Below are 25388 nucleotides of genomic sequence, written 5' to 3'. Positions count from 1 at the left end.
GTTTCCTGCTGAGGTAGTCCGCTACTGCATTTTCTTCTCCCTTCAGATGGACTGCGGATAGGGATGACACGTTGTCTTCTGCCCAACTGAAGATTTTCTCCGATAGGAGAAGAAGTTCGGTATTCCTGGTGCCTTCTTGGTGGTGTAGATAGGCCACTGTGGTGACGTTGTCTGAATATATTTTTACATGGCAAGATTTTAATAGATCTCCGCTGGTTTTTAGAGCCTCCCATACGGCTCTCAACTCTCGATAATTGGAAGATCGATTCTGAATGGATAGGGGCCATTCCCCTTGGGCAAGGGACCCTTCGATGTTTGCTCCTCATCCAGTCAAACTTGCGTCCGTCTGGATTGATAGCAGAGGCCATGGATGCCAGGTTACTCCTTTCTCCAGATATTCTGGATGTGTCCACCATACTAGAGCGTCTTTGATCTCCGCAGGAATTTTTATTTTCCAGTCCAGATGAGCTGGGTTCTTGTCCCACATGGATAATACCCAATTTTGTAACCTGCGAGTATGTGCTTGACTCCACTGCACTGCTTGGATGCATGCTGTCAGTTGTCCTAACAGCCTCATTACATCTCTTATGGAACAATCGTGTTTCTTCCGGAATAATTCCACATTCTGAACAATTTTTTATTTTTTCTCCTGTGGGAGGAAGGACATTTGGAGTGATGAGTTCAGAGAGACGCCCAAAAATGTAGTGATCCTGCTGGGTTGCAGGTTTGACTTTTTCCAATTTATGATCCAGCCTAGTTGTCTGAGGATGGTAATTGTAAAATCCCTGTGTCGGATTAGCTCCTGTTCGGATCCTGCTACAATCAATAGATCGGCTAAATACGGAATTAGAACTATCTTTCTTGTTCTTAAGAAGGCCACCACTTCGATAATAATTTTTGAAAATGTCCTCGGAGCTGATGATATTCCGAAGGGCAGCGCCTTGTACTGGAAATGGTGTATCCGACCTTCTGGGACGTTTTGTATATTGGTACATGATAATAGGCATCCTGTAGGTCGATCATACACATGAATGCCCCCAGAGGAATCTGCGTAATTGCTGAACTTACAGTCTCCATTTTGAATTTCCTGTATAGGACATACTGATTTAGACCTTTCAGGTTGCATATCATCCTGAAAGACCCGTTGTTTTTTTTTATTAAGAATAATGGGGAGTAATGACCTTCTCCTATCTGCGAGACTGGAACAGGGATGATGACATCTAGGTCTAGTAATTTCTGTGTTTCTGTCCACAGCTGCAGGGTAAGTTCTGGTGATGGCTGTCTGGTAAGAAAAAATTTTTGGGGAGGAAGAGACGGTATCTCCAGCCTGTAACCGTCTTCTAACAGTGTTAGAATCCAGGGGTTCCGTGTGATATCTGTCCACTGCTGGTAAAAGTCTTCCCCCCACTCTGGCGTCATTTTCTGAATGATGGGGTGGTGTTGCTGGAGCTGAGGAGGAAGCCCCTTCCTCTGCCCCCTTTTGGGTAACTCCATTTCCCCTGCTTTCCTTTCCCTCTATAAGGGAATTTCTTCTCTTTCGGGTCCCGAAAGGGCTGTTTCTTCTGACCCACTTTTGCTTCAGGAAAGCCTTTTTTCCTATCAGCTGCCTTTTCGAGGATGGTGTCCAACTCGTGTCCGAAGAGGTACTCTCCTTGAAAAGGAAGGCCACATAATTTGGATTTGGATCTGAAATCTCCTGTCCACTGTCTTAGCCAGAGCGTTCTTCTTGCTGAATTAGAAAGTGCCCCTTCTTTTGCGCTGAATCTTACCCCCTCTGCTGAGGCGTCCGCGACAAAGGCAGCTGCTGACTTTAGTATAGGTGTGGTTTCTAAGAGAATTTCTCTTGGAGTACCATCCTTGATATGATTTTCTAGTTCAGACAACCAGAAAAACAGGGTACGAGACACCGATGTTGTGGCAATATTAGACTTCAGATTCCACATGGCCGATTCCCATGTTTTTTTCAGCAGACTATCTGCTTTCCGGTCCATGGGATCCTTTAGTTGGATAGCATCTTCAAAGGGGAGATCGGTCTTTTTTGCTATCTTTGTTACTGGGATATCCACTTTTGGAAAGGAATTCCAGATTTTCGATTCCTCCTCATCAAAGGATAAACGATTTTTAAACTCTCTTGATAGAGATATTCTGTTTTCTGGATCTCTCCATTCTTCAAGGATTAGATCCTTTAGGGTTTTATTGATTGGAAAGACCCGTCTCTTTTTTGCTTTAAGAATCCCAAAAAGCTCGTCCTGGATCGATTTTGGCTCTTCTATTTCCTCAATCTTAAGCGTGTCTCTCATGGCCTTCAATAGAGGTTCTAGATCTTCCGACATGAACAAGTATCTGGATTCCATCTTAACAGCAGATGTGGATGGAATAGAGTCTAAGTCTATCGAATCCTTAATTGAATCATCAACTGACTCAGCTTCGGACTCTGATTGGTATTCTACCCTTTGCCTTTTTGATAAAGGCTCCTGGGGCAAGAGATTAGCTAAAGATGAGGCTAATGAACATGGCACCTCCCCCTTAATAAAGGTTCTCATTTCGTCCATAAATGATGTTTTCTCCTCTTTTAAGAGGCTATCAATACAGTCTTTACAGATGGCTTTCTTATAGTCATTAGATAACTTATTAATGCACATATTGCATCGGCGGGAGGTGACTTTTCTTTTTGCTGCATCTTTTGGAGGCAAATCCTTCGGATCTCTATGTTTCTCCTTCTCTTTCGGTTCCTACCAACAGAGAAGGAGAATAGTATTACTATTAAATAGTAACATAAATACTTGTGTATGTTAGGATACAACCCACAGTAACACATAGACACCCCGAAACCACTCACAGGAGCTATAGACACAGCTTCCATGGTGCAGGACTCAATACTGCCAATGGTTATATACAGCACCTATGTATACACACATATATATATATAAGCATGTGTCCAAATATGACATATATATATATATATATATATACCCATGAGGTATATGGTACATACTTGCCTTTAGCACACAGCCTCGTGAGGTAAGGCAAAAAAGATGGCCCGGTATGTTAATCCTGGAAGATATACAGCGTTGTTTTAACTAAACTAGCCATCACAATGCATTGTACAGGGAGCGCCATTGTATAGGTATCTTACCACTGCTTAAGGATCACAAACGCTGGGTTCACCTAACGTATTAGACCTCAGATCACTGTGCGTCCCCGCTACATTTAAATCTTACCGCTCCACGCGCCTGTTTCCGGACTCTGCGACAGATTACCTCACTTCCGGTGCGCCACCGGAAGTTGTCACTGGCGGCCGCGTCAGACACGCCGCCGCCATTTTGTTGAGGTCCGGGTGTCGTAAACCTCGCGGGGTCGCGGACAGAGCCAGAACTACCGGCCCAAAATGCCGACAAGGGAAGGGTCGTCTGCACCGATCGCTGTCCTGGACCGGAGGGGTAAGAGGATGATCCCCGCGCCACACATGCTCCCCTCTCACTGTCCCTCTTGGATGGAAGGATCAGAGGAGAGATTTTCTCTACAACCTGCCCCGTGTAGGGACAGGAAGACACTGGAGTGTAGATGCAGGGGGTGGGTATTTAACTTCTCTGCTTCCTGTCCCTACAGAGGTCAAGGGGTCATCCTCCAAGTGGGGCCGTCATGGGGGACGCAATGGAAACATATGTTTAACCCCTTCCGGCCAAGGCCCTTTTTCGTTATTGCGTTCTCATTTTTCACTCCCCACATTCAAAAATCTAGCACTTTTATGTGCAGAGCTGTGCGACTTGTTTTCGGTGTAACACATTGCACTTCATAGTATGACAGTATGTAATATTCCTGCCGTGTACTGGGAAGCAGGAAAACGATTCCAAATGCAGTGAAAATGGTGAAAAAACGTATTTGTGCCAAATTCTTGTGTACTTGGATCTTACGGATTTCACTGAGCGCCCCAAATGACGCGTCTACTTTATTCTTTGGGTCGGTACGATTACGGGGATACCAAATTTGTACAGGTTTTATAATAAATATATATATATATATACACATTTACAAAAATTTAAACCTCCTGTACAAATTTTTTTGGGGGATTTTGCCGTCTTCTGGGGCTAATAACTTTTTCATACTTTGGTGTACGGAGCTGTGGGTGGTGTCATTTTTTTGCAGATTTTGATGACGTTTACAATGTTATCATTTTTAGGACTGTACGACCTTGTGATCACTTTTTATAGAATTTAGAATTTTTTTTAAAATGGCAAAAAAATCTGATTTTCGACTATGGGCGCAATTTTCCGTTGCGGGGTTAAACGCAGTGAAAAAACGTTATCATATTTTGATAGATCGGGCATTTTCGGACGCGGTGATACCTAATGTGTTTATGATTTTTACTGTTTATTTATATCAGTTCTAGGGAAAGAGGGGGGGGGGGGGGTTGAATTTTTAGGGTTTTTTATTATAATTTTGTTTTTAACTTTTTTTTTTTATTTTTACTATTTTTCAGACACCCTAGGGTACATTAACCCTAGGGTGTCTGTATGATTCTGTAATATACTACAGTATGGCAGTATATGGGGATTTTACTACTGATAGCACATTGTAATGAATGGGTTAACCCGAAGTAGCTGCGGGTCTTTTGATGACATCACGGGGAGCGACGATCCTCAGAAAGATGGCGGCGCCCATGCGCACCTTTGCTGGCGGCGATCAGCAGTAAAACACCCGCGATCTGTGCCGGCAATATGCAGCAGAGACTTACCGGCTATTGAGAGGGCTTGGGCTCTCCATGCACCAGGATAAGGGGTTAAACAAGGTAAAAGAGAAAACATTAGAACACGGGATATACAAACAGTGGGGCAGATTTACTTACCCGGTCCATTTACGATCCAGCGGCGCGTTCTCCGGCGCTGATTCGGGTCTTCCGGAGATTCACTAAGGTCGTGTGCCCAATGTCCACCAGGTGTCGCTGCTGCGCAGAAGTCTGTCGGAGTTCACCAATCTATTCCTGGGTGCAGGTAAGTATGTGTCAAGCGACACTTTTTTTTTTTTTTTTAAATACGGCGTTTTTTACGAATCCGACAGCCACGCCCCCAATTTCCGTTGCGTGCACGCTGGCACCGATGCGCCACAATCCGATCGCGTGCGCCAAAAACCCGGGGCAGTTCGGCGCAAAACGGTAATTTTCAGCCAACCGTACGTACAATTCGGGCCCTTAGTAAATTTGTCTTTCTTTTTCTTTCCCCTTCTTTGTGTTAACATCAGATAAGGAATTTGATGTAGTCGGCATTTAAGTTGTTTTTAACAGAAGTTTACTTTGTTTTTTAACTAACATTGAAACTACGTGGTAAACACACAGGCAGGAAAAGGAGGAGTCATGTGAACAGGCGCTGCAATTCAGCTAAAACCAAGCAGCCCTTATAATGTGTGTGTTATCGATGAGGTGCAGCACAGCCAAATCTTATATCAAGATATCAAGTATATATATATATCAAGTCCTGTTTGCGGGATCAACAAAAACGTGAGTTCATTCCCAGCACAGACCGAGCCTCACATGCTGTCACCGAGGAGCAGACTTTTCTTACATCTTTGAATTTGTACATCAGTCATATACTGCCATCATTTACGTGTACTTCTTGTGTTTATAAACAATAAATGTTGATTATATATAACACTCCTGCAGCGCCATCAGCTGATCCCTCCATTCCATAACACCCCTGCAACGCCATCAGCTGATCCCTCCATGCCATAACAACCCTGCAGCGCCATCAGCTGATTCCTCCATTTCATAACACTCCTGCAACGCCATCAGCTGATCCCTCCATGCCATAACACCTCTGCAGCGCCATCATCTGCTCCATCCATGCCATAACACCTCTGCAGCGCCATCAGCTGATCTCATTATGCCATAACACCTCTGCAGCGCCAACAGCTGATCCCTCCATGCCATAACAACCCTGCAGCACCATCAGCTGATCCCTCCAAGCCATAACACCTCTGCAGCGCCATCAGCTGATCCCTCCATGCCATAACACCTCTGCAGCGCCATCAGCTGATCCCTCCATGCCATAACACCCCTGCAGCACCATCAGCTGATCCCTCCATGCCATAACACCTCTGCAGTGTCATCAGCTGATCCCTCCATGCCATAACACCTCTGCAGCGCCATCATCTACTCCATCCATGCCATAACACCTCTGCAGCACCATCAGCTGCTCCCTCCATGCCATAACACCTCTGCAGCGCCTCCAGCCAATCCCTCCATGCCATAACACCTCTGCAGCACCATCAGCTGCTCCCTCCATGCCATAACACCTCTGTAGCGCCATCAGCTGATCCCTCCATGCCATAACACCTCTGCAGCGCCATCAGCTGCTCCCTCCATGCCATAACACCTCTGCAGCGCCATCAGCGGATCCCTCCATGCCATAACACCTCTACAGCACCATCACCTGATCCCTCCATGCCATAACACCTCTGCAGCGCCATCAGCGGATCCCTCCATGCCATAACACCTCTGCAGCACCATCAGCTGATCCCACTATGCCATAACACCTCTGTAGCGCCATCAGCTGATCCCTCCATGCCATAACACCTCTGCAGCGCCATCAGCTGCTCCCTCCATGCCATAACACCTCTGCAGCGCCATCAGCTGCTCCCTCAATGCCATAACACCTCTGTAGTGCCATCAGCTGATCCCTCCATGCCATAACACCTCTGCAGCGCCATCAGCTGATCCCTCCATGCCATAACACCTCTGCAGCGCCATCAGCTGATCCCTCCATACCATAACACCTCTGCAGCGCCATCAGCGGATCCCTCCATGCCATAACACCTCTACAGCACCATCACCTGATCCCTCCATGCCATAACACCTCTGCAGCGCCATCAGCGGATCCCTCCATGCCATAACACCTCTACAGCACCATCAGCTGATCCCTCCATGCCATAACACCTCTGTACCGCCATCAGCTGCTCCCTCCATGCCATAACACCTCTCCAGCTCCATCAGCTGCTCCCTCCATGCCATAACACCTCTGCAGTGTCATCAGCTGATCCCTCCATGCCATAACACCTCTGCAGCGCCATCATCTGCTCCATCCATGCCATAACACCTCTGCAGCACCATCAGCTGCTCCCTCCATGCCATAACACCTCTGCAGCGCCATCAGCTGATCTCACTATGCCATAACACCTCTGCTGCGCCATCAGCTGATCCCTCCATGCCATAACAACCCTGCAGCACCATCAGCTGATCCCTCCATGCCATAACACCTCTGCAGCACCATCAGCTGATCCCTCCATGCCATAACACCTCTGCAGCGCCATCAGCTGATCCCTCCATGCCATAACAACCCTGCAGCACCATTAGCTGATCCCTCCATGCCATAACACCTCTGCAGCGCCATCAGCTGATCCCTCCATACCATAACACCTCTGCAGCACCATCAGCTGATCTCACTATGCCATAACACCTCTGCAGTGCCATCAGCTGATCCCTCCATGCCATAACAACCCTGCAGCACCATCAGCTGATCCCTCCGTGCCATAACACCTCTGCAGCACCATCAGCTGTTCCCTACATGCCATAACACCTCTGCAGCGCCATCAGCTGATCCCTCCATGCCATAACAACCCTGCAGCACCATCAGCTGATCCCTCCATGCCATAACACCTCTGCAGCACCATCAGCTGATCCCACTATGCCATAACACCTCTGCAGCGCCATCAGCTGATCCCTCCATGCCATAACACCTCTACAGCACCATCAGCTTATCCCTCCGTGCCATAACACCTCTGCAGCGCCATAACACCTCTACAGCGCCATCAGCTGATCCCTCCATGCCATTACACCTCTGCAGCGCCATCAGCTGATCCCTCCATGCCATAACAACCCTGCAGCACCATCAGCTGATCCCTCCATCCCATACCACCTCTGCAGCGCCATCAGCTGATCCCTCCATACCATAACACCTCTGCAACGGCATCAGCTGATCCCACTATGCCATAACACCTCTGCAGCGCCATCAGCTGATCCCTCCATGCCATAACAACCCTGCAGCACCATCAGCTGATCCCTCCATGCCATAACACCTCTGCAGCGCCTCCAGCCAATCCCTCCATGCCATAACACCTCTGCAGCACCATCAGCTGATCCCACTATGCCATAACACCTCTGCAGTGTCATCAGCTGATCCCACTATGCCATAACACCTCTGCAGCGCCATCAGCTGATCCCTCCATGCCATAACACCTCTGCAGCGCCATCAGCTGCTCTCTCCATGCCATAACACCTCTGCAGCTCCATCAGCTGCTCCCTCCATGCTATAACACCTCTACAGCACCATCAGCTTATCCCTCCGTGCCATAACACCTCTGCAGCGCCATCAGCTGATCCCTCCATGCCATTACACCTCTGCAGCGCCATCAGCTGATCCCTCCATGCCATAACAACCCTGCAGCACCATCAGCTGATCCCTCCATGCCATAACACCTCTGCAGCACCATCAGCTGATCCCACTATGCCATAACACCTCTGCAGCGCCATCAGCTGATCCCTCCATGCCATAACACCTCTGTAGCGCTATCAGCTGATCCCTCCATGCCATAACACCTCTGCAGCGCCATCAGCTGATCCCTCCATGCCATAACACCTCTGCAGCGCCATCAGCTGATCCCTCCATGCCATTACACCTCTGCAGCGCTATCAACTGATCCCTTCACAATAGCCCTTCTCTGTGCCTCTGCCCTTCCTCTTGGCCAGTGTGACAGTACTGTGATGTTACTAGAGACATAATTGCAGTGACCTGTATACAAGGAGAGGGAAGACCTGCTACCATATTGCTCCAAGCAGCAGCTGTAACTTTTTACAAAGCAGCAAAGACAGAGCAGAGATGAGTAGCAGCATTTAATGTCACTAGAGCGTGAGATCTGCGTGCAAGACACAACACTGAGGCGGTAACATACGTGATTACACTGAAGGACGGTCCGACAGAACCATGGGAATCTCTGTGAGCATACAGACTGCTGAAGGACCCCCATATTCTTTATCTCCCATCCCCATCATGTCATGGTCTCTATGCAAACTAAAATTATTCCCTTAATCCTTCCCCTCAGAAGCAGCAGCAGCAGCAGCAATGATGTCAAAGTGCAACTCCACATGTATGACATCATCATGGGAGACATCATACAGACTGTATCCAGGTGCTTGGTGCAGTGTCTGTTTCTATGACATCACAGCACATGTATGACATCATCATGAGGGACGCTGGTAGATGGTGTATACAGACTGTATCCAGGTGCTTGGTGCAGTGTCTACTTCTATGACATCACAGCACATGTATGACATCATCATGGGGGACGCTGGTAGATGGTGTATACAGACTGTATCCAGGTGCTTGGTGCAGTGTCTACTTCTATGACATCACAGCACATGTATGATATCATCATGAGGGACGCTGGTAGATGGTGTATACAGACTGTATCCAGGTACTTGGTGCAGTGTCTACTTCTATGACATCACAGCACATGTATGACATCATCATGGGGGACGCTGGTAGATGGTGTATACAGACTGTATCCAGGTGCTTGGTGCAGTGTCTACTTCTATGACATCACAGCACATGTATGACATCATCATGGGGGACGCTGGTAGATGGTGTATACAGACTGTATCCAGGTGCTTGGTGCAGTGTCTACTTCTATGACATCACAGCACACATATGACGTCATCATGGGGGACGCTGGTAGATGGTGTATACAGACTGTATCCAGGTGCTTGGTGCAGTGTCTGTTTCTATGACATCACAGCACATGTATGACATCATCATGGGGGACGCTGGTAGATGGGTGCTCGGTGCGTTTCTGTGATACTACCAATTTCCAAATGCATTGAATACAGCAATGAAGATACAGTCACACTGGGTCACATGACCACACAGAATTTGGACTGCCCAGTGTCCCGGGAGATGCTGTTCTTATCCCGGACCAGGATGGACTGGTTCCCGTACTGGGAGTACCACATGCTCTGGCTGCGGATCAGGTAAGTGCCCTGAGGGGCTGTCTCCAATCTCTGCTGCTGCTGCTGCCAGATGAGCAGTGAAGTATCGCGGTATCTCAGCCGGGCGTACCCCTCCGACATAGCCTTCTCAGCCAGCGACACTCGCCCTGCACTCATGGTGGATCAGGGAGAACCCTCACATCTCAGAACCGCAGAATCAGCAGAACCGCAGGGAAGCACAAGAGAAGCCGTAGCAGCACCGGAGACATGACCTGCCAAAAAGAGAATAATTCATGAACGTCCATTACCCCCCCTGACACCCTCCAAGTGTCAGCACTTCCCCCCTCCTGTCCTCCTCCTAGTGTCAGTACATCCCCCTCCTGTCCTCCTCCTAGTGTCAGTACATCCTCCTCCTGTCCTCCTCCTAGTGTCAGTACATCCTCCTCCTGTCCTCCTCCTAGTGTCAGTACATCCTCCTCCTGTCCTCCTCCTAGTGTCAGTACATCCCCCTCCTGTCCTCCTCCTAGTGTCAGTACATCCTCCTCCTGTCCTCCTCCTAGTGTCAGCACTTCCCCCCTCCTGTCCTCCTCCTAGTGTCAGTACATCCCCCTCCTGTCCTCCTCCTAGTGTCAGTACATCCTCCTCCTGTCCTCCTCCTAGTGTCAGTACATCCTCCTCCTGTCCTCCTCCTAGTGTCAGTACATCCTCCTCCTGTCCTCCTCCTAGTGTCAGTACATCCTCCTCCTGTCCTCCTCCTAATGTCAGTACATCCTCCTCCTGTCCTCCTCCTAGTGTCAGTACATCCTCCTCCTGTCCTCCTCCTAGTGTCAGTACATCCTCCTCCTGTCCTCCTCCTAGTGTCAGTACATCCCCCTCCTGTCCTCCTCCTAGTGTCAGTACATCCTCCTCCTGTCCTCCTCCTAGTGTCAGTACATCCTCCTCCTGTCCTCCTCCTAGTGTCAGTACATCCTCCTCCTGTCCTCCTCCTAGTGTCAGTACATCCTCCTCCTGTCCTCCTCCTAGTGTCAGTACATCCTCCTCCTGTCCTCCTCCTAGTGTCAGTACATCCCCCTCCTGTCCTCCTCCTAGTGTCAGTACATCCTCCTCCTGTCCTCCTCCTAGTGTCAGCACTTCCCCCCTCCTGTCCTCCTCCTAGTGTCAGTACATCCCCCTCCTGTCCTCCTCCTAGTGTCAGTACATCCCCCTCCTGTCCTCCTCCTAGTGTCAGTACATCCTCCTCCTGTCCTCCTCCTAGTGTCAGTACATCCTCCTCCTGTCCTCCTCCTAGTGTCAGTACATCCTCCTCCTGTCCTCCTCCTAGTGTCAGTACATCCTCCTCCTGTCCTCCTCCTAGTGTCAGTACATCCTCCTCCTGTCCTCCTCCTAGTGTCAGTACATCCTCCTCCTGTCCTCCTCCTAGTGTCAGCACTTCCCCCTCCTGTCCTCCTCCTAGTGTCAGTACATCCTCCTCCTGTCCTCCTCCTAGTGTCAGTACATCCCCCTCCTGTCCTCCTCCTAGTGTCAGTACATCCTCCTCCTGTCCTCCTCCTAGTGTCAGTACATCCTCCTCCTGTCCTCCTCCTAGTGTCAGTACATCCTCCTCCTGTCCTCCTCCTAGTGTCAGTACATCCTCCTCCTGTCCTCCTCCTAGTGTCAGTACATCCTCCTCCTGTCCTCCTAGTGTCAGTACATCCTCCTCCTGTCCTCCTCCTAGTGTCAGTACATCCTCCTCCTGTCCTCCTCCTAGTGTCAGTACATCCCCCTCCTGTCCTCCTCCTAGTGTCAGTACATCCTCCTCCTGTCCTCCTCCTAGTGTCAGTACATCCTCCTCCTGTCCTCCTCCTAGTGTCAGTACATCCCCCTCCTGTCCTCCTCCTAGTGTCAGTACATCCTCCTCCTGTCCTCCTCCTAGTGTCAGTACATCCTCCTCCTGTCCTCCTCCTAGTGTCAGTACATCCTCCTCCTGTCCTCCTCCTAGTGTCAGTACATCCTCCTCCTGTCCTCCTCCTAGTGTCAGTACATCCTCCTCCTGTCCTCCTCCTAGTGTCAGTACATCCTCCTCCTGTCCTCCTCCTAGTGTCAGTACATCCTCCTCCTGTCCTCCCCCTAGTGTCAGTACATCCTCCTCCTGTCCTCCTCCTAGTGTCAGTACATCCTCCTCCTGTCCTCCTCCTAGTGTCAGTACATCCCCCTCCTGTCCTCCTCCTAGTGTCAGTACATCCTCCTCCTGTCCTCCTCCTAGTGTCAGTACATCCTCCTCCTGTCCTCCTCCTAGTGTCAGTACATCCTCCTCCTGTCCTCCTCCTAGTGTCAGTACATCCTCCTCCTGTCCTCCTCCTAGTGTCAGTACATCCTCCTCCTGTCCTCCTCCTAGTGTCAGTACATCCTCCTCCTGTCCTCCTCCTAGTGTCAGTACATCCCCCTCCTGTCCTCCTCCTAGTGTCAGTACATCCTCCTCCTGTCCTCCTCCTAGTGTCAGTACATCCTCCTCCTGTCCTCCTCCTAGTGTCAGTACATCCCCCTCCTGTCCTCCTCCTAGTGTCAGTACATCCTCCTCCTGTCCTCCTAGTGTCAGTACATCCTCCTCCTGTCCTCCTCCTAGTGTCAGTACATCCCCCTCCTGTCCTCCTCCTAGTGTCAGTACATCCCCCTCCTGTCCTCCTCCTAGTGTCAGTACATCCTCCTCCTGTCCTCCTCCTAGTGTCAGTACATCCCCCTCCTGTCCTCCTCCTAGTGTCAGTACTTCCCCCTCCTGTCCTCCTCCTAGTGTCAGTACATCCTCCTCCTGTCCTCCTCCTAGTGTCAGTACATCCTCCTCCTGTCCTCCTCCTAGTGTCAGTACATCCTCCTCCTGTCCTCCTCCTAGTGTCAGTACATCCTCCTCCTGTCCTCCTCCTAGTGTCAGTACATCCTCCTCCTGTCCTCCTCCTAGTGTCAGTACATCCTCCTCCTGTCCTCCTCCTAGTGTCAGTACATCCTCCTCCTGTCCTCCTCCTAGTGTCAGTACATCCTCCTCCTAGTGTCAGTACATCCTCCTCCTGTCCTCCACCTAGTGTCAGTACATCCTCCTCCTGTCCTCCTCCTAGTGTCAGTACATCCTCCTCCTGTCCTCCTCCTAGTGTCAGTACATCCTCCTCCTGTCCTCCTAGTGTCAGTACATCCTCCTCCTGTCCTCCTAGTGTCAGTACATCCTCCTCCTGTCCTCCTCCTAGTGTCAGTACATCCTCCTCCTGTCCTCCTCCTAGTGTCAGTACATCCTCCTCCTGTCCTCCTAGTGTCAGTACATCCTCCTCCTGTCCTCCTCCTAGTGTCAGTACATCCTCCTCCTAGTGTCAGTACATCCTCCTCCTGTCCTCCTCCTAGTGTCAGTACATCCTCCTCCTGTCCTCCTCCTAGTGTCAGTACATCCCCCTCCTGTCCTCCCCCTAGTGTCAGTACATCCTCCTCCTGTCCTCCTAGTGTCAGTACATCCTCCTCCTGTCCTCCTCCTAGTGTCAGTACATCCTCCTCCTGTCCTCCTCCTAGTGTCAGTACATCCTCCTCCTGTCCTCCTCCTAGTGTCAGTACATCCTCCTCCTGTCCTCCTCCTAGTGTCAGTACATCCTCCTCCTGTCCTCCTCCTAGTGTCAGTACATCCTCCTCCTGTCCTCCTCCTAGTGTCAGTACATCCTCCTCCTAGTGTCAGTACATCCTCCTCCTGTCCTCCACCTAGTGTCAGTACATCCTCCTCCTGTCCTCCTCCTAGTGTCAGTACATCCTCCTCCTGTCCTCCTCCTAGTGTCAGTACATCCTCCTCCTGTCCTCCTAGTGTCAGTACATCCTCCTCCTGTCCTCCTAGTGTCAGTACATCCTCCTCCTGTCCTCCTCCTAGTGTCAGTACATCCTCCTCCTGTCCTCCTCCTAGTGTCAGTACATCCTCCTCCTGTCCTCCTAGTGTCAGTACATCCTCCTCCTGTCCTCCTCCTAGTGTCAGTACATCCTCCTCCTAGTGTCAGTACATCCTCCTCCTGTCCTCCACCTAGTGTCAGTACATCCTCCTCCTGTCCTCCTCCTAGTGTCAGTACATCCCCCTCCTGTCCTCCTCCTAGTGTCAGTACATCCTCCTCCTGTCCTCCTCCTAGTGTCAGTACATCCTCCTCCTGTCCTCCTCCTAGTGTCAGTACATCCTCCTCCTGTCCTCCTCCTAGTGTCAGTACATCCTCCTCCTGTCCTCCTCCTAGTGTCAGTACATCCTCCTCCTGTCCTCCTCCTAGTGTCAGTCCATCCCCCTCCTGTCCTCCTCCTAGTGTCAGTACATCCTCCTCCTGTCCTCCTCCTAGTGTCAGTACATCCCCCTCCTGTCCTCCTCCTAGTGTCAGTACATCCTCCTCCTGTCCTCCTCCTAGTGTCAGTACATCCTCCTCCTGTCCTCCTCCTAGTGTCAGTACATCCTCCTCCTGTCCTCCTCCTAGTGTCAGTACATCCTCCTCCTGTCCTCCTCCTAGTGTCAGTACATCCTCCTCCTGTCCTCCTCCTAGTGTCAGTACATCCTCCTCCTGTCCTCCTCCTAGTGTCAGTACATCCTCCTCCTGTCCTCCTCCTAGTGTCAGTACATCCTCCTCCTGTCCTCCTCCTAGTGTCAGTACATCCTCCTCCTGTCCTCCTAGTGTCAGTACATCCTCCTCCTGTCCTCCTAGTGTCAGTACATCCTCCTCCTGCCCTCCTCCTAGTGTCAGTACATCCTCCTCCTGTCCTCCTCCTAGTGTCAGTACATCCTCCTCCTGTCCTCCTCCTAGTGTCAGTACATCCTCCTCCTGTCCTCCTCCTAGTGTCAGTACATCCTCCTCCTGTCCTCCTCCTAGTGTCAGTACATCCTCCTCCTGTCCTCCTCCTAGTGTCAGTACATCCTCCTCCTGTCCTCCTCCTAGTGTCAGTACATCCTCCTCCTGTCCTCCTCCTAGTGTCAGTACATCCTCCTCCTGTCCTCCTCCTAGTGTCAGTACATCCTCCTCCTGTCCTCCTCCTAGTGTCAGTACATCCTCCTCCTGTCCTCCTCCTAGTGTCAGTACATCCTCCTCCTGTCCTCCTAGTGTCAGTACATCCTCCTCCTGTCCTCCTCCTAGTGTCAGTACATCCTCCTCCTGTCCTCCTCCTAGTGTCAGTACATCCTCCTCCTGTCCTCCTCCTAGTGTCAGTACATCCTCCTCCTGTCCTCCTCCTAGTGTCAGTACATCCTCCTCCTGTCCTCCTCCTAGTGTCAGTACATCCTCCTCCTGTCCTCCTCCTAGTGTCAGTACATCCTCCTCCTGTCCTCCTAGTGTCAGTACATCCTCCTCCTGTCCTCCTCCTAGTGTCAGTACATCCTCCTCCTGTCCTCCTCCTAGTGTCAGTACATCCTCCTCCTGTCCTCCTAGTGTCAGTACATCCTCCTCCTGTCCTCCTCCTAGTGTCAGTACATCCTCCTCCTGTCCTCCTCCTAGTGTCAGTACATCCTCCTCCTGTCCTCCTCCTAGTGTCAGTACATCCTCCTCCTGTCCTCCTCCTAGTGTCAGTACATCCTCCTCCTGTCCTCCTCCTAGTGTCAGTACATCCTCCTCCTGTCCTCCTCCTAGTGTCAGTACATCCCCCTCCTGTCCTCCTCCTAGTGTCAGTACATCCTCCTCCTGTCCTCCTCCTAGTGTCAGTACATCCTCCTCCTGTCCTCCTCCTAGTGTCAGTACATCCTCCTCCTGTCCTCCTCCTAGTGTCAGTACATCCTCCTCCTGTCCTCCTCCTGGTGTCAGTACATCCTCCTCCTGTCCTCCTCCTAGTGTCAGTACATCCTCCTCCTGTCCTCCTCCTAGTGTCAGTACATCCTCCTCCTGTCCTCCTCCTAGTGTCAGTACATCCTCCTCCTGTCCTCCTCCTAGTGTCAGTACATCCTCCTCCTGTCCTCCTCCTAGTGTCAGTACATCCTCCTCCTGTCCTCCTCCTAGTGTCAGTACATCCTCCTCCTGTCCTCCTCCTAGTGTCAGTACATCCTCCTCCTGTCCTCCTCCTAGTGTCAGTACATCCTCCTCCTGTCGTCCTCCTAGTGTCAGTACATCCTCCTCCTGTCCTCCTAGTGTCAGTACATCCTCCTCCTGTCCTCCTCCTAGTGTCAGTACATCCTCCTCCTGTCCTCCTCCTAGTGTCAGTACATCCTCCTCCTGTCCTCCTCCTAGTGTCAGTACATCCTCCTCCTGTCCTCCTCCTAGTGTCAGTACATCCTCCTCCTGTCCTCCTCCTAGTGTCAGTACATCCTCCTCCTGTCCTCCTCCTAGTGTCAGTACATCCTCCCCCTGTCCTCCTAGTGTCAGTACATCCTCCTCCTGTCCTCCTCCTAGTGTCAGTACATCCTCCTCCTGTCCTCCTCCTAGTGTCAGTACATCCTCCTCCTGTCCTCCTCCTAGTGTCAGTACATCCTCCTCCTGTCCTCCTCCTAGTGTCAGTACATCCTCCTCCTGTCCTCCTCCTAGTGTCAGTACATCCTCCTCCTGTCCTCCTCCTAGTGTCAGTACATCCTCCTCCTGTCCTCCTCCTAGTGTCAGTACATCCTCCTCCTGTCCTCCTCCTAGTGTCAGTACATCCTCCTCCTGTCCTCCTAGTGTCAGTACATCCTCCTCCTGTCCTCCTCCTAGTGTCAGTACATCCTCCTCCTGTCCTCCTCCTAGTGTCAGTACATCCTCCTCCTGTCCTCCTCCTAGTGTCAGTACATCCTCCTCCTGTCCTCCTCCTAGTGTCAGTACATCCTCCTCCTGTCCTCCTCCTAGTGTCAGTACATCCTCCTCCTGTCCTCCTCCTAGTGTCAGTACATCCTCCTCCTGTCCTCCTCCTAGTGTCAGTACATCCTCCTCCTGTCCTCCTCCTAGTGTCAGTACATCCTCCTCCTGTCCTCCTCCTAGTGTCAGTACATCCTCCTCCTGTCCTCCTCCTGGTGTCAGTACATCCTCCTCCTGTCCTCCTCCTAGTGTCAGTACATCCCCCTCCTGTCCTCCTCCTAGTGTCAGTACATCCCCCTCCTGTCCTCCTCCTAGTGTCAGTACATCCTCCTCCTGTCCTCCTCCTAGTGTCAGTACATCCTCCTCCTGTCCTCCTCCTAGTGTCAGTACATCCTCCTCCTGTCCTCCTCCTAGTGTCAGTACATCCTCCTCCTGTCCTCCTCCTAGTGTCAGTACATCCTCCTCCTGTCCTCCTCCTAGTGTCAGTACATCCTCCTCCTGTCCTCCTCCTAGTGTCAGTACATCCTCCTCCTGTCCTCCTCCTAGTGTCAGTACATCCTCCTCCTGTCCTCCTCCTAGTGTCAGTACATCCTCCTCCTGTCCTCCTAGTGTCAGCACTTCCCCCTCCTGTCCTCCTCCTAGTGTCAGTACATCCTCCTCCTGTCCTCCTCCTAGTGTCAGTACATCCCCCTCCTGTCCTCCTCCTAGTGTCAGCACTTCCCCCTCCTGTCCTCCTCCTAGTGTCAGTACATCCTCCTCCTGTCCTCCTCCTAGTGTCAGCACTTCCCCCCTCCTGTCCTCCTCCTAGTGTCAGTACCTCCTGTCCTCCTCCTAGTGTCAGTACATCCTCCTCCTGTCCTCCTCCTAGTGTCAGTACATCCTCCTCCTGTCCTCCTCCTAGTGTCAGTACATCCTCCTCCTGTCCTCCTCCTAGTGTCAGTACATCCTCCTCCTGTCCTCCTCCTAGTGTCAGTACATCCTCCTCCTGTCCTCCTCCTAGTGTCAGTACATCCTCCTCCTGTCCTCCTCCTAGTGTCAGTACATCCTCCTCCTGTCCTCCTCCTAGTGTCAGTACATCCTCCTCCTGTCCTCCTCCTAGTGTCAGTACATCCTCCTCCTGTCCTCCTCCTAGTGTCAGTACATCCTCCTCCTGTCCTCCTCCTAGTGTCAGTACATCCTCCTCCTGTCCTCCTCCTAGTGTCAGTACATCCTCCTCCTGTCCTCCTCCTAGTGTCAGTACATCCTCCTCCTGTCCTCCTCCTAGTGTCAGTACATCCTCCTCCTGTCCTCCTCCTAGTGTCAGTACATCCTCCTCCTGTCCTCCTCCTAGTGTCAGTACATCCTCCTCCTGTCCTCCTCCTAGTGTCAGTACATCCTCCTCCTGTCCTCCTCCTAGTGTCAGTACATCCTCCTCCTGTCCTCCTCCTAGTGTCAGTACATCCTCCTCCTGTCCTCCTCCTAGTGTCAGTACATCCTCCTCCTGTCCTCCTCCTAGTGTCAGTACATCCTCCTCCTGTCCTCCTCCTAGTGTCAGTACATCCTCCTCCTGTCCTCCTCCTAGTGTCAGTACATCCTCCTCCTGTCCTCCTCCTAGTGTCAGTACATCCTCCTCCTGTCCTCCTCCTAGTGTCAGTACATCCTCCTCCTGTCCTCCTCCTAGTGTCAGTACATCCTCCTCCTGTCCTCCTCCTAGTGTCAGTACATCCTCCTCCTGTCCTCCTCCTAGTGTCAGTACATCCTCCTCCTGTCCTCCTCCTAGTGTCAGTACATCCTCCTCCTGTCCTCCTCCTAGTGTCAGTACATCCTCCTCCTGTCCTCCTCCTAGTGTCAGTACATCCTCCTCCTGTCCTCCTCCTAGTGTCAGTACATCCTCCTCCTGTCCTCCTCCTAGTGTCAGTACATCCTCCTCCTGTCCTCCTCCTAGTGTCAGTACATCCTCCTCCTGTCCTCCTCCTAGTGTCAGTACATCCTCCTCCTGTCCTCCTCCTAGTGTCAGTACATCCTCCTCCTGTCCTCCTCCTAGTGTCAGTACATCCTCCTCCTGTCCTCCTCCTAGTGTCAGTACATCCTCCTCCTGTCCTCCTCCTAGTGTCAGTACATCCTCCTCCTGTCCTCCTCCTAGTGTCAGTACATCCTCCTCCTGTCCTCCTCCTAGTGTCAGTACATCCTCCTCCTGTCCTCCTCCTAGTGTCAGTACATCCTCCTCCTGTCCTCCTCCTAGTGTCAGTACATCCTCCTCCTGTCCTCCTCCTAGTGTCAGTACATCCTCCTCCTGTCCTCCTCCTAGTGTCAGTACATCCTCCTCCTGTCCTCCTCCTAGTGTCAGTACATCCTCCTCCTGTCCTCCTCCTAGTGTCAGTACATCCTCCTCCTGTCCTCCTCCTAGTGTCAGTACATCCTCCTCCTGTCCTCCTCCTAGTGTCAGTACATCCTCCTCCTGTCCTCCTCCTAGTGTCAGTACATCCTCCTCCTGTCCTCCTCCTAGTGTCAGTACATCCTCCTCCTGTCCTCCTCCTAGTGTCAGTACATCCTCCTCCTGTCCTCCTCCTAGTGTCAGTACATCCTCCTCCTGTCCTCCTCCTAGTGTCAGTACATCCTCCTCCTGTCCTCCTCCTAGTGTCAGTACATCCTCCTCCTGTCCTCCTCCTAGTGTCAGTACATCCTCCTCCTGTCCTCCTCCTAGTGTCAGTACATCCTCCTCCTGTCCTCCTCCTAGTGTCAGTACATCCTCCTCCTGTCCTCCTCCTAGTGTCAGTACATCCTCCTCCTGTCCTCCTCCTAGTGTCAGTACATCCTCCTCCTGTCCTCCTCCTAGTGTCAGTACATCCTCCTCCTGTCCTCCTCCTAGTGTCAGTACATCCTCCTCCTGTCCTCCTCCTAGTGTCAGTACATCCTCCTCCTGTCCTCCTCCTAGTGTCAGTACATCCTCCTCCTGGTCCTCCTCCTAGTGTCAGTACATCCTCCTCCTGTCCTCCTCCTAGTGTCAGTACATCCTCCTCCTGTCCTCCTCCTAGTGTCAGTACATCCTCCTCCTGTCCTCCTCCTAGTGTCAGTACATCCTCCTCCTGTCCTCCTCCTAGTGTCAGTACATCCTCCTCCTGTCCTCCTAGTGTCAGTACATCCTCCTCCTGTCCTCCTAGTGTCAGTACATCCTCCTCCTGTCCTCCTCCTAGTGTCAGTACATCCTCCTCCTGTCCTCCTCCTAGTGTCAGTACATCCTCCTCCTGTCCTCCTCCCTAGTGTCAGTACATCCTCCTCCTGTCCTCCTCCTAGTGTCAGTACATCCTCCTCCTGTCCTCCTCCTAGTGTCAGTACATCCTCCTCCTGTCCTCCTCCTAGTGTCAGTACATCCTCCTCCTGTCCTCCTCCTAGTGTCAGTACATCCTCCTCCTGTCCTCCTCCTAGTGTCAGTACATCCTCCTCCTGTCCTCCTCCTAGTGTCAGTACATCCTCCTCCTGTCCTCCTCCTAGTGTCAGTACATCCTCCTCCTGTCCTCCTCCTAGTGTCAGTACATCCTCCTCCTGTCCTCCTCCTAGTGTCAGTACATCCTCTTCCTGTCCTCCTCCTAGTGTCAGTACATCCTCCTCCTAGTGTCAGTACATCCTCCTCCTAGTGTCAGTACATCCTCCTCCTGTCCTCCTCCTAGTGTCAGTACATCCTCCTCCTGTCCTCCTCCTAGTGTCAGTACATCCTCCTCCTGTCCTCCTCCTAGTGTCAGTACATCCTCCTCCTGTCCTCCTCCTAGTGTCAGTACATCCTCCTCCTGTCCTCCTCCTAGTGTCAGTACATCCCTCCTCCTGTCCTCCTCCTAGTGTCAGTACATCCTCCTCCTGTCCTCCTCCTAGTGTCAGTACATCCTCCTCCTGTCCTCCTCCTAGTGTCAGTACATCCTCCTCCTGTCCTCCTCCTAGTGTCAGTACATCCTCCTCCTGTCCTCCTCCTAGTGTCAGTACATCCTCCTCCTGTCCTCCTCCTAGTGTCAGTACATCCTCCTCCTGTCCTCCTCCTAGTGTCAGTACATCCTCCTCCTGTCCTCCTCCTAGTGTCAGTACATCCTCCTCCTGTCCTTCCTCCTAGTGTCAGTACATCCTCCTCCTGTCCTCCTCCTAGTGTCAGTACATCCTCCTCCTGTCCTCCTCCTAGTGTCAGTACATCCTCCCCCTGTCCTCCTCCTAGTGTCAGTACATCCTCCTCCTGTCCTCCTCCTAGTGTCAGTGCATCCTCCTCCTGTCCTCCTCCTAGTGTCAGTACATCCTCCTCCTGTCCTCCTCCTAGTGTCAGTACATCCTCCTCCTGTCCTCCTCCTAGTGTCAGTACATCCTCCTCCTGTCCTCCTCCTAGTGTCAGTACATCCTCCTCCTAGTGTCAGTACATCCTCCTCCTGTCCTCCTCCTAGTGTCAGTACATCCTCCTCCTGTCCTCCTCCTAGTGTCAGTACATCCTCCTCCTGTCCTCCTCCTAGTGTCAGTACATCCTCCTCCTGTCCTCCTCCTAGTGTCAGTACATCCTCCTCCTGTCCTCCTCCTAGTGTCAGTACATCCTCCTCCTGTCCTCCTCCTAGTGTCAGTACATCCTCCTCCTGTCCTCCTCCTAGTGTCAGTACATCCTCCTCCTGTCCTCCTCCTAGTGTCAGTACATCCTCCTCCTGTCCTCCTCCTAGTGTCAGTACATCCTCCTCCTGTCCTCCTCCTAGTGTCAGTACATCCTCCTCCTGTCCTCCTCCTAGTGTCAGTACATCCCCCTCCTGTCCTCCTCCTAGTGTCAGTACATCCTCCTCCTGTCCTCCTAGTGTCAGTACATCCTCCTCCTGTCCTCCTCCTAGTGTCAGTACATCCTCCTCCTGTCCTCCTCCTAGTGTCAGTACATCCCCCTCCTGTCCTCCTCCTAGTGTCAGTACATCCTCCTCCTGTCCCTCCTAGTGTCAGTACATCCTCCTCCTGTCCTCCTCCTAGTGTCAGTACATCCTCCTCCTGTCCTCCTCCTAGTGTCAGTACATCCCCCTCCTGCCTCCTAGTGTCAGTACCATCCTCCTCCTGTCCTCCTCCTGTGTCAGTACATCCTCCTCCTAGTGTCAGTACATCCTCCTCCTGTCCTCCTCCTAGTGTCAGCACTTCCCCCTCCTGTCCTCCTCCTAGTGTCAGTACATCCTCCTCCTGTCCTCCTCCTAGTGTCAGTACATCCCCCTCCTGTCCTCCTCCTAGTGTCAGCACTTACCCCCTCCTGTCCTCCTCCTAGTGTCAGTACATCCTCCTCCTGTCCTCCTCCTAGTTTCAGTACATCCTCCTCCTGTCCTCCTCCCTAGTGTCAGTACATCCTCCTCCTGTCCTCCTCCTAGTGTCAGTACATCCTCCTCCTGTCCTCCTCCTAGTGTCAGTACATCCTCCTCCTGTCCTCCTCCTAGTGTCAGTACATCCTCCTCCTGTCCTCCTCCTAGTGTCAGTACATCCTCCTCCTGTCCTCCTCCTAGTGTCAGTACATCCTCCTCCTGTCCTCCTCCTAGTGTCAGTACATCCTCCTCCTGTCCTCCTCCTAGTGTCAGTACATCCTCCTCCTGTCCTCCTCCTAGTGTCAGTACATCCCCTCCTGTCCTCCTCCTAGTGTCAGCACTTACCCCTCCTGTCCTCCTCCTAGTGTCAGTACATCCTCCTCCTGTCCTCCTCCTAGTGTCAGTACATCCTCCTCCTGTCCTCCTCCTAGTGTCAGTACATCCTCCTCCTGTCCTCCTCCTAGTGTCAGTACATCCTCCTCCTGTCCTCCTCCTAGTGTCAGTACATCCTCCTCCTGTCCTCCTCCTAGTGTCAGTACATCCTCCTCCTGTCCTCCTCCTAGTGTCAGTACATCCTCCTCCTGTCCTCCTCCTAGTGTCAGTACATCCTCCTCCTGTCCTCCTCCTAGTGTCAGTACATCCTCCTCCTGTCCTCCTCCTAGTGTCAGTACATCCTCCTCCTGTCCTCCTCCTAGTGTCAGTACATCCTCCTCCTGTCCTCCTCCTAGTGTCAGTACATCCTCCTCCTGTCCTCCTCCTAGTGTCAGTACATCCTCCTCCTGTCCTCCTCTAGTGTCAGTACATCCTCCTCCTGTCCTCCTCCTAGTGTCAGCACTTCCCCCTCCTGTCCTCCTCCTAGTGTCAGTACATCCCTCCTCCTGTCCTCCTCCTAGTGTCAGTACATCCTCCTCCTGTCCTCCTCCTAGTGTCAGTACATCCTCTCCTGTCCTCCTCCTAGTGTCAGTACATCCTCCTCCTGTCCTCCTCCTAGTGTCAGTACATCCTCCTCCTGTCCTCCTCCTAGTGTCAGTACATCCTCCTCCCTGTCCTCCTCCTAGTGTCAGTACATCCTCCTCCTGTCCTCCTCCTAGTGTCAGTAATCCTCCCTCCTGTCCTCCTCCTAGTGTCAGTACATCCTCCCTCCTGTCCTCCTCCTAGTGTCAGTACATCCTCCTCCCTGTCCTCCTCCTAGTGTCAGTACATCCTCCTCCTGTCCTCCTCCTAGTGTCAGTACATCCTCCTCCTGTCCTCCTCCTAGTGTCAGTACATCCTCCTCCTGTCCTCCTCCTAGTGTCAGTACATCCTCCTCCTGTCCTCCTCCTAGTGTCAGTACATCCTCCTCCTGTCCTCCTCCTAGTGTCAGTACATCCTCCTCCTGTCCTCCTCCTAGTGTCAGTGCATCCTCCTCCTGTCCTCCTCCTAGTGTCAGTACATCCTCCCTCCTGTCCTCCTCCTAGTGTCAGTACATCCTCCTCCTGTCCTCCTCCTAGTGTCAGCACTTCCCCCTCCTGTCCTCCTCCTAGTGTCAGTACATCCCCTCCTGTCCTCCTCCTAGTGTCAGTACATCCTCCTCCTGTCCTCCTCCTAGTGTCAGTACATCCTCCTCCTGTCCTCCTCCTAGTGTCAGTACATCCTCCTCCTGTCCTCCTCCTAGTGTCAGTACATCCTCCTCCTGTCCTCCTCCTAGTGTCAGTACATCCTCCTCCTGTCCTCCTCCTAGTGTCAGTACATCCTCCTCCTGTCCTCCTCCTAGTGTCAGTACATCCTCCTCCTGTCCTCCTCCTAGTGTCAGTACATCCTCCTCCTGTCCTCCTCCTAGTGTCAGTACATCCTCCTCCTGTCCTCCTCCTAGTGTCAGTACATCCTCCTCCTGTCCTCCTCCTAGTGTCAGTACATCCTCCTCCTGTCCTCCTCCTAGTGTCAGTACATCCTCCTCCTGTCCTCCTCCTAGTGTCAGTACATCCTCCTCCTGTCCTCCTCCTAGTGTCAGTACATCCTCCTCCTGTCCTCCTCCTAGTGTCAGTACATCCTCCTCCTGTCCTCCTCCTAGTGTCAGTACATCCTCCTCCTGTCCTCCTCCTAGTGTCAGTACATCCTCCTCCTGTCCTCCTCCTAGTGTCAGTACATCCTCCTCCTGTCCTCCTCCTAGTGTCAGTACATCCTCCTCCTGTCCTCCTCCTAGTGTCAGTACATCCTCCTCCTGTCCTCCTCCTAGTGTCAGTACATCCTCCTCCTGTCCTCCTCCTAGTGTCAGTACATCCTCCTCCTGTCCTCCTCCTAGTGTCAGTACATCCTCCTCCTGTCCTCCTCCTAGTGTCAGTACATCCTCCTCCTGTCCTCCTCCTAGTGTCAGTACATCCTCCTCCTGTCCTCCTCCTAGTGTCAGTACATCCTCCTCCTGTCCTCCTCCTAGTGTCAGTACATCCTCCTCCTGTCCTCCTCCTAGTGTCAGTACATCCTCCTCCTGTCTCCTCCTAGTGTCAGTACATCCTCCTCCTGTCCTCCTCCTAGTGTCAGTACATCCTCCTCCTGTCCTCCTCCTAGTGTCAGTACATCCTCCTCCTGTCCTCCTCCTAGTGTCAGTACATCCTCCTCCTGTCCTCCTCCTAGTGTCAGTACATCCTCCTCCTGTCCTCCTCCTAGTGTCAGTACATCCTCCTCCTGTCCTCCTCCTAGTGTCAGTACATCCTCCTCCTGTCCTCCTCCTAGTGTCAGTACATCCTCCTCCTGTCCTCCTCCTAGTGTCAGTACATCCTCCTCCTGTCCTCCTCCTAGTGTCAGTACATCCTCCTCCTGTCCTCCTCCTAGTGTCAGTACATCCTCCTCCTGTCCTCCTCTAAGTGTCAGTACATCCTCCCTCCTGTCCTCCTCCTAGTGTCAGTACATCCTCCTCCTGTCCTCCTCCTCTAGTGTCAGTACATCCTCCTCCTGTCCTCCTCCTAGTGTCAGTACATCCTCCTCCTGTCCTCCTCCTAGTGTCAGTACATCCTCCTCCTGTCCTCCTCCTAGTGTCAGTGCATCCTCCTCCTGTCCTCCTCCTAGTGTCAGTACATCCTCCTCCTGTCCTCCTCCTAGTGTCAGTACATCCTCCTCCTGTCCTCTCCTAGTGTCAGTACATCCTCCTCCTGTCCTCCTCCTAGTGTCAGTACATCCTCCTCCTGTCCTCCTCCTAGTGTCAGTACATCCTCCTCCTGTCCTCCTCCCTAGTGTCAGTACATCCTCCTCCTGTCCTCCTCCTAGTGTCAGTACATCCTCCTCCTGTCCTCCTCCTAGTGTCAGTACATCCTCCTCCTGTCCTCCTCCTAGTGTCAGTACATCCTCCTCCTGTCCTCCTCCTAGTGTCAGTACATCCTCCTCCTGTCCTCCTCCTAGTGTCTGTACATCCTCCTCCTGTCCTCCTCCTAGTGTCAGTACAACCCCTCCGTGAGG

General features: G+C 52.1%; 1 protein-coding gene across 2 annotated transcripts in view; it reads right to left on the bottom strand.

Moving 5' to 3' along the window:
* Positions 1-8866: 8866 nt before the first annotated feature.
* The window catches only part of BRD3OS (BRD3 opposite strand), a 30322-nt gene continuing 13800 nt past the window's right edge, over positions 8867-25388 (bottom strand). For both annotated transcript variants that reach the window (XM_072131522.1, XM_072131521.1), the window contains exon 2: positions 8867-10245. In XM_072131522.1, coding sequence (XP_071987623.1) covers positions 9899-10150 — 252 coding nt within the window. In that variant the 5' untranslated portion in view covers positions 10151-10245 and the 3' untranslated portion in view covers positions 8867-9898. The remainder of the gene's footprint in view (positions 10246-25388) is intronic.

The sequence above is a fragment of the Engystomops pustulosus genome, unplaced genomic scaffold (assembly GCF_040894005.1).
Source record: "Engystomops pustulosus unplaced genomic scaffold, aEngPut4.maternal MAT_SCAFFOLD_85, whole genome shotgun sequence".
Classification (NCBI taxonomy): domain Eukaryota; kingdom Metazoa; phylum Chordata; class Amphibia; order Anura; family Leptodactylidae; genus Engystomops; species Engystomops pustulosus.
This window is presented reverse-complemented; position numbering and strand designations above follow the sequence as displayed.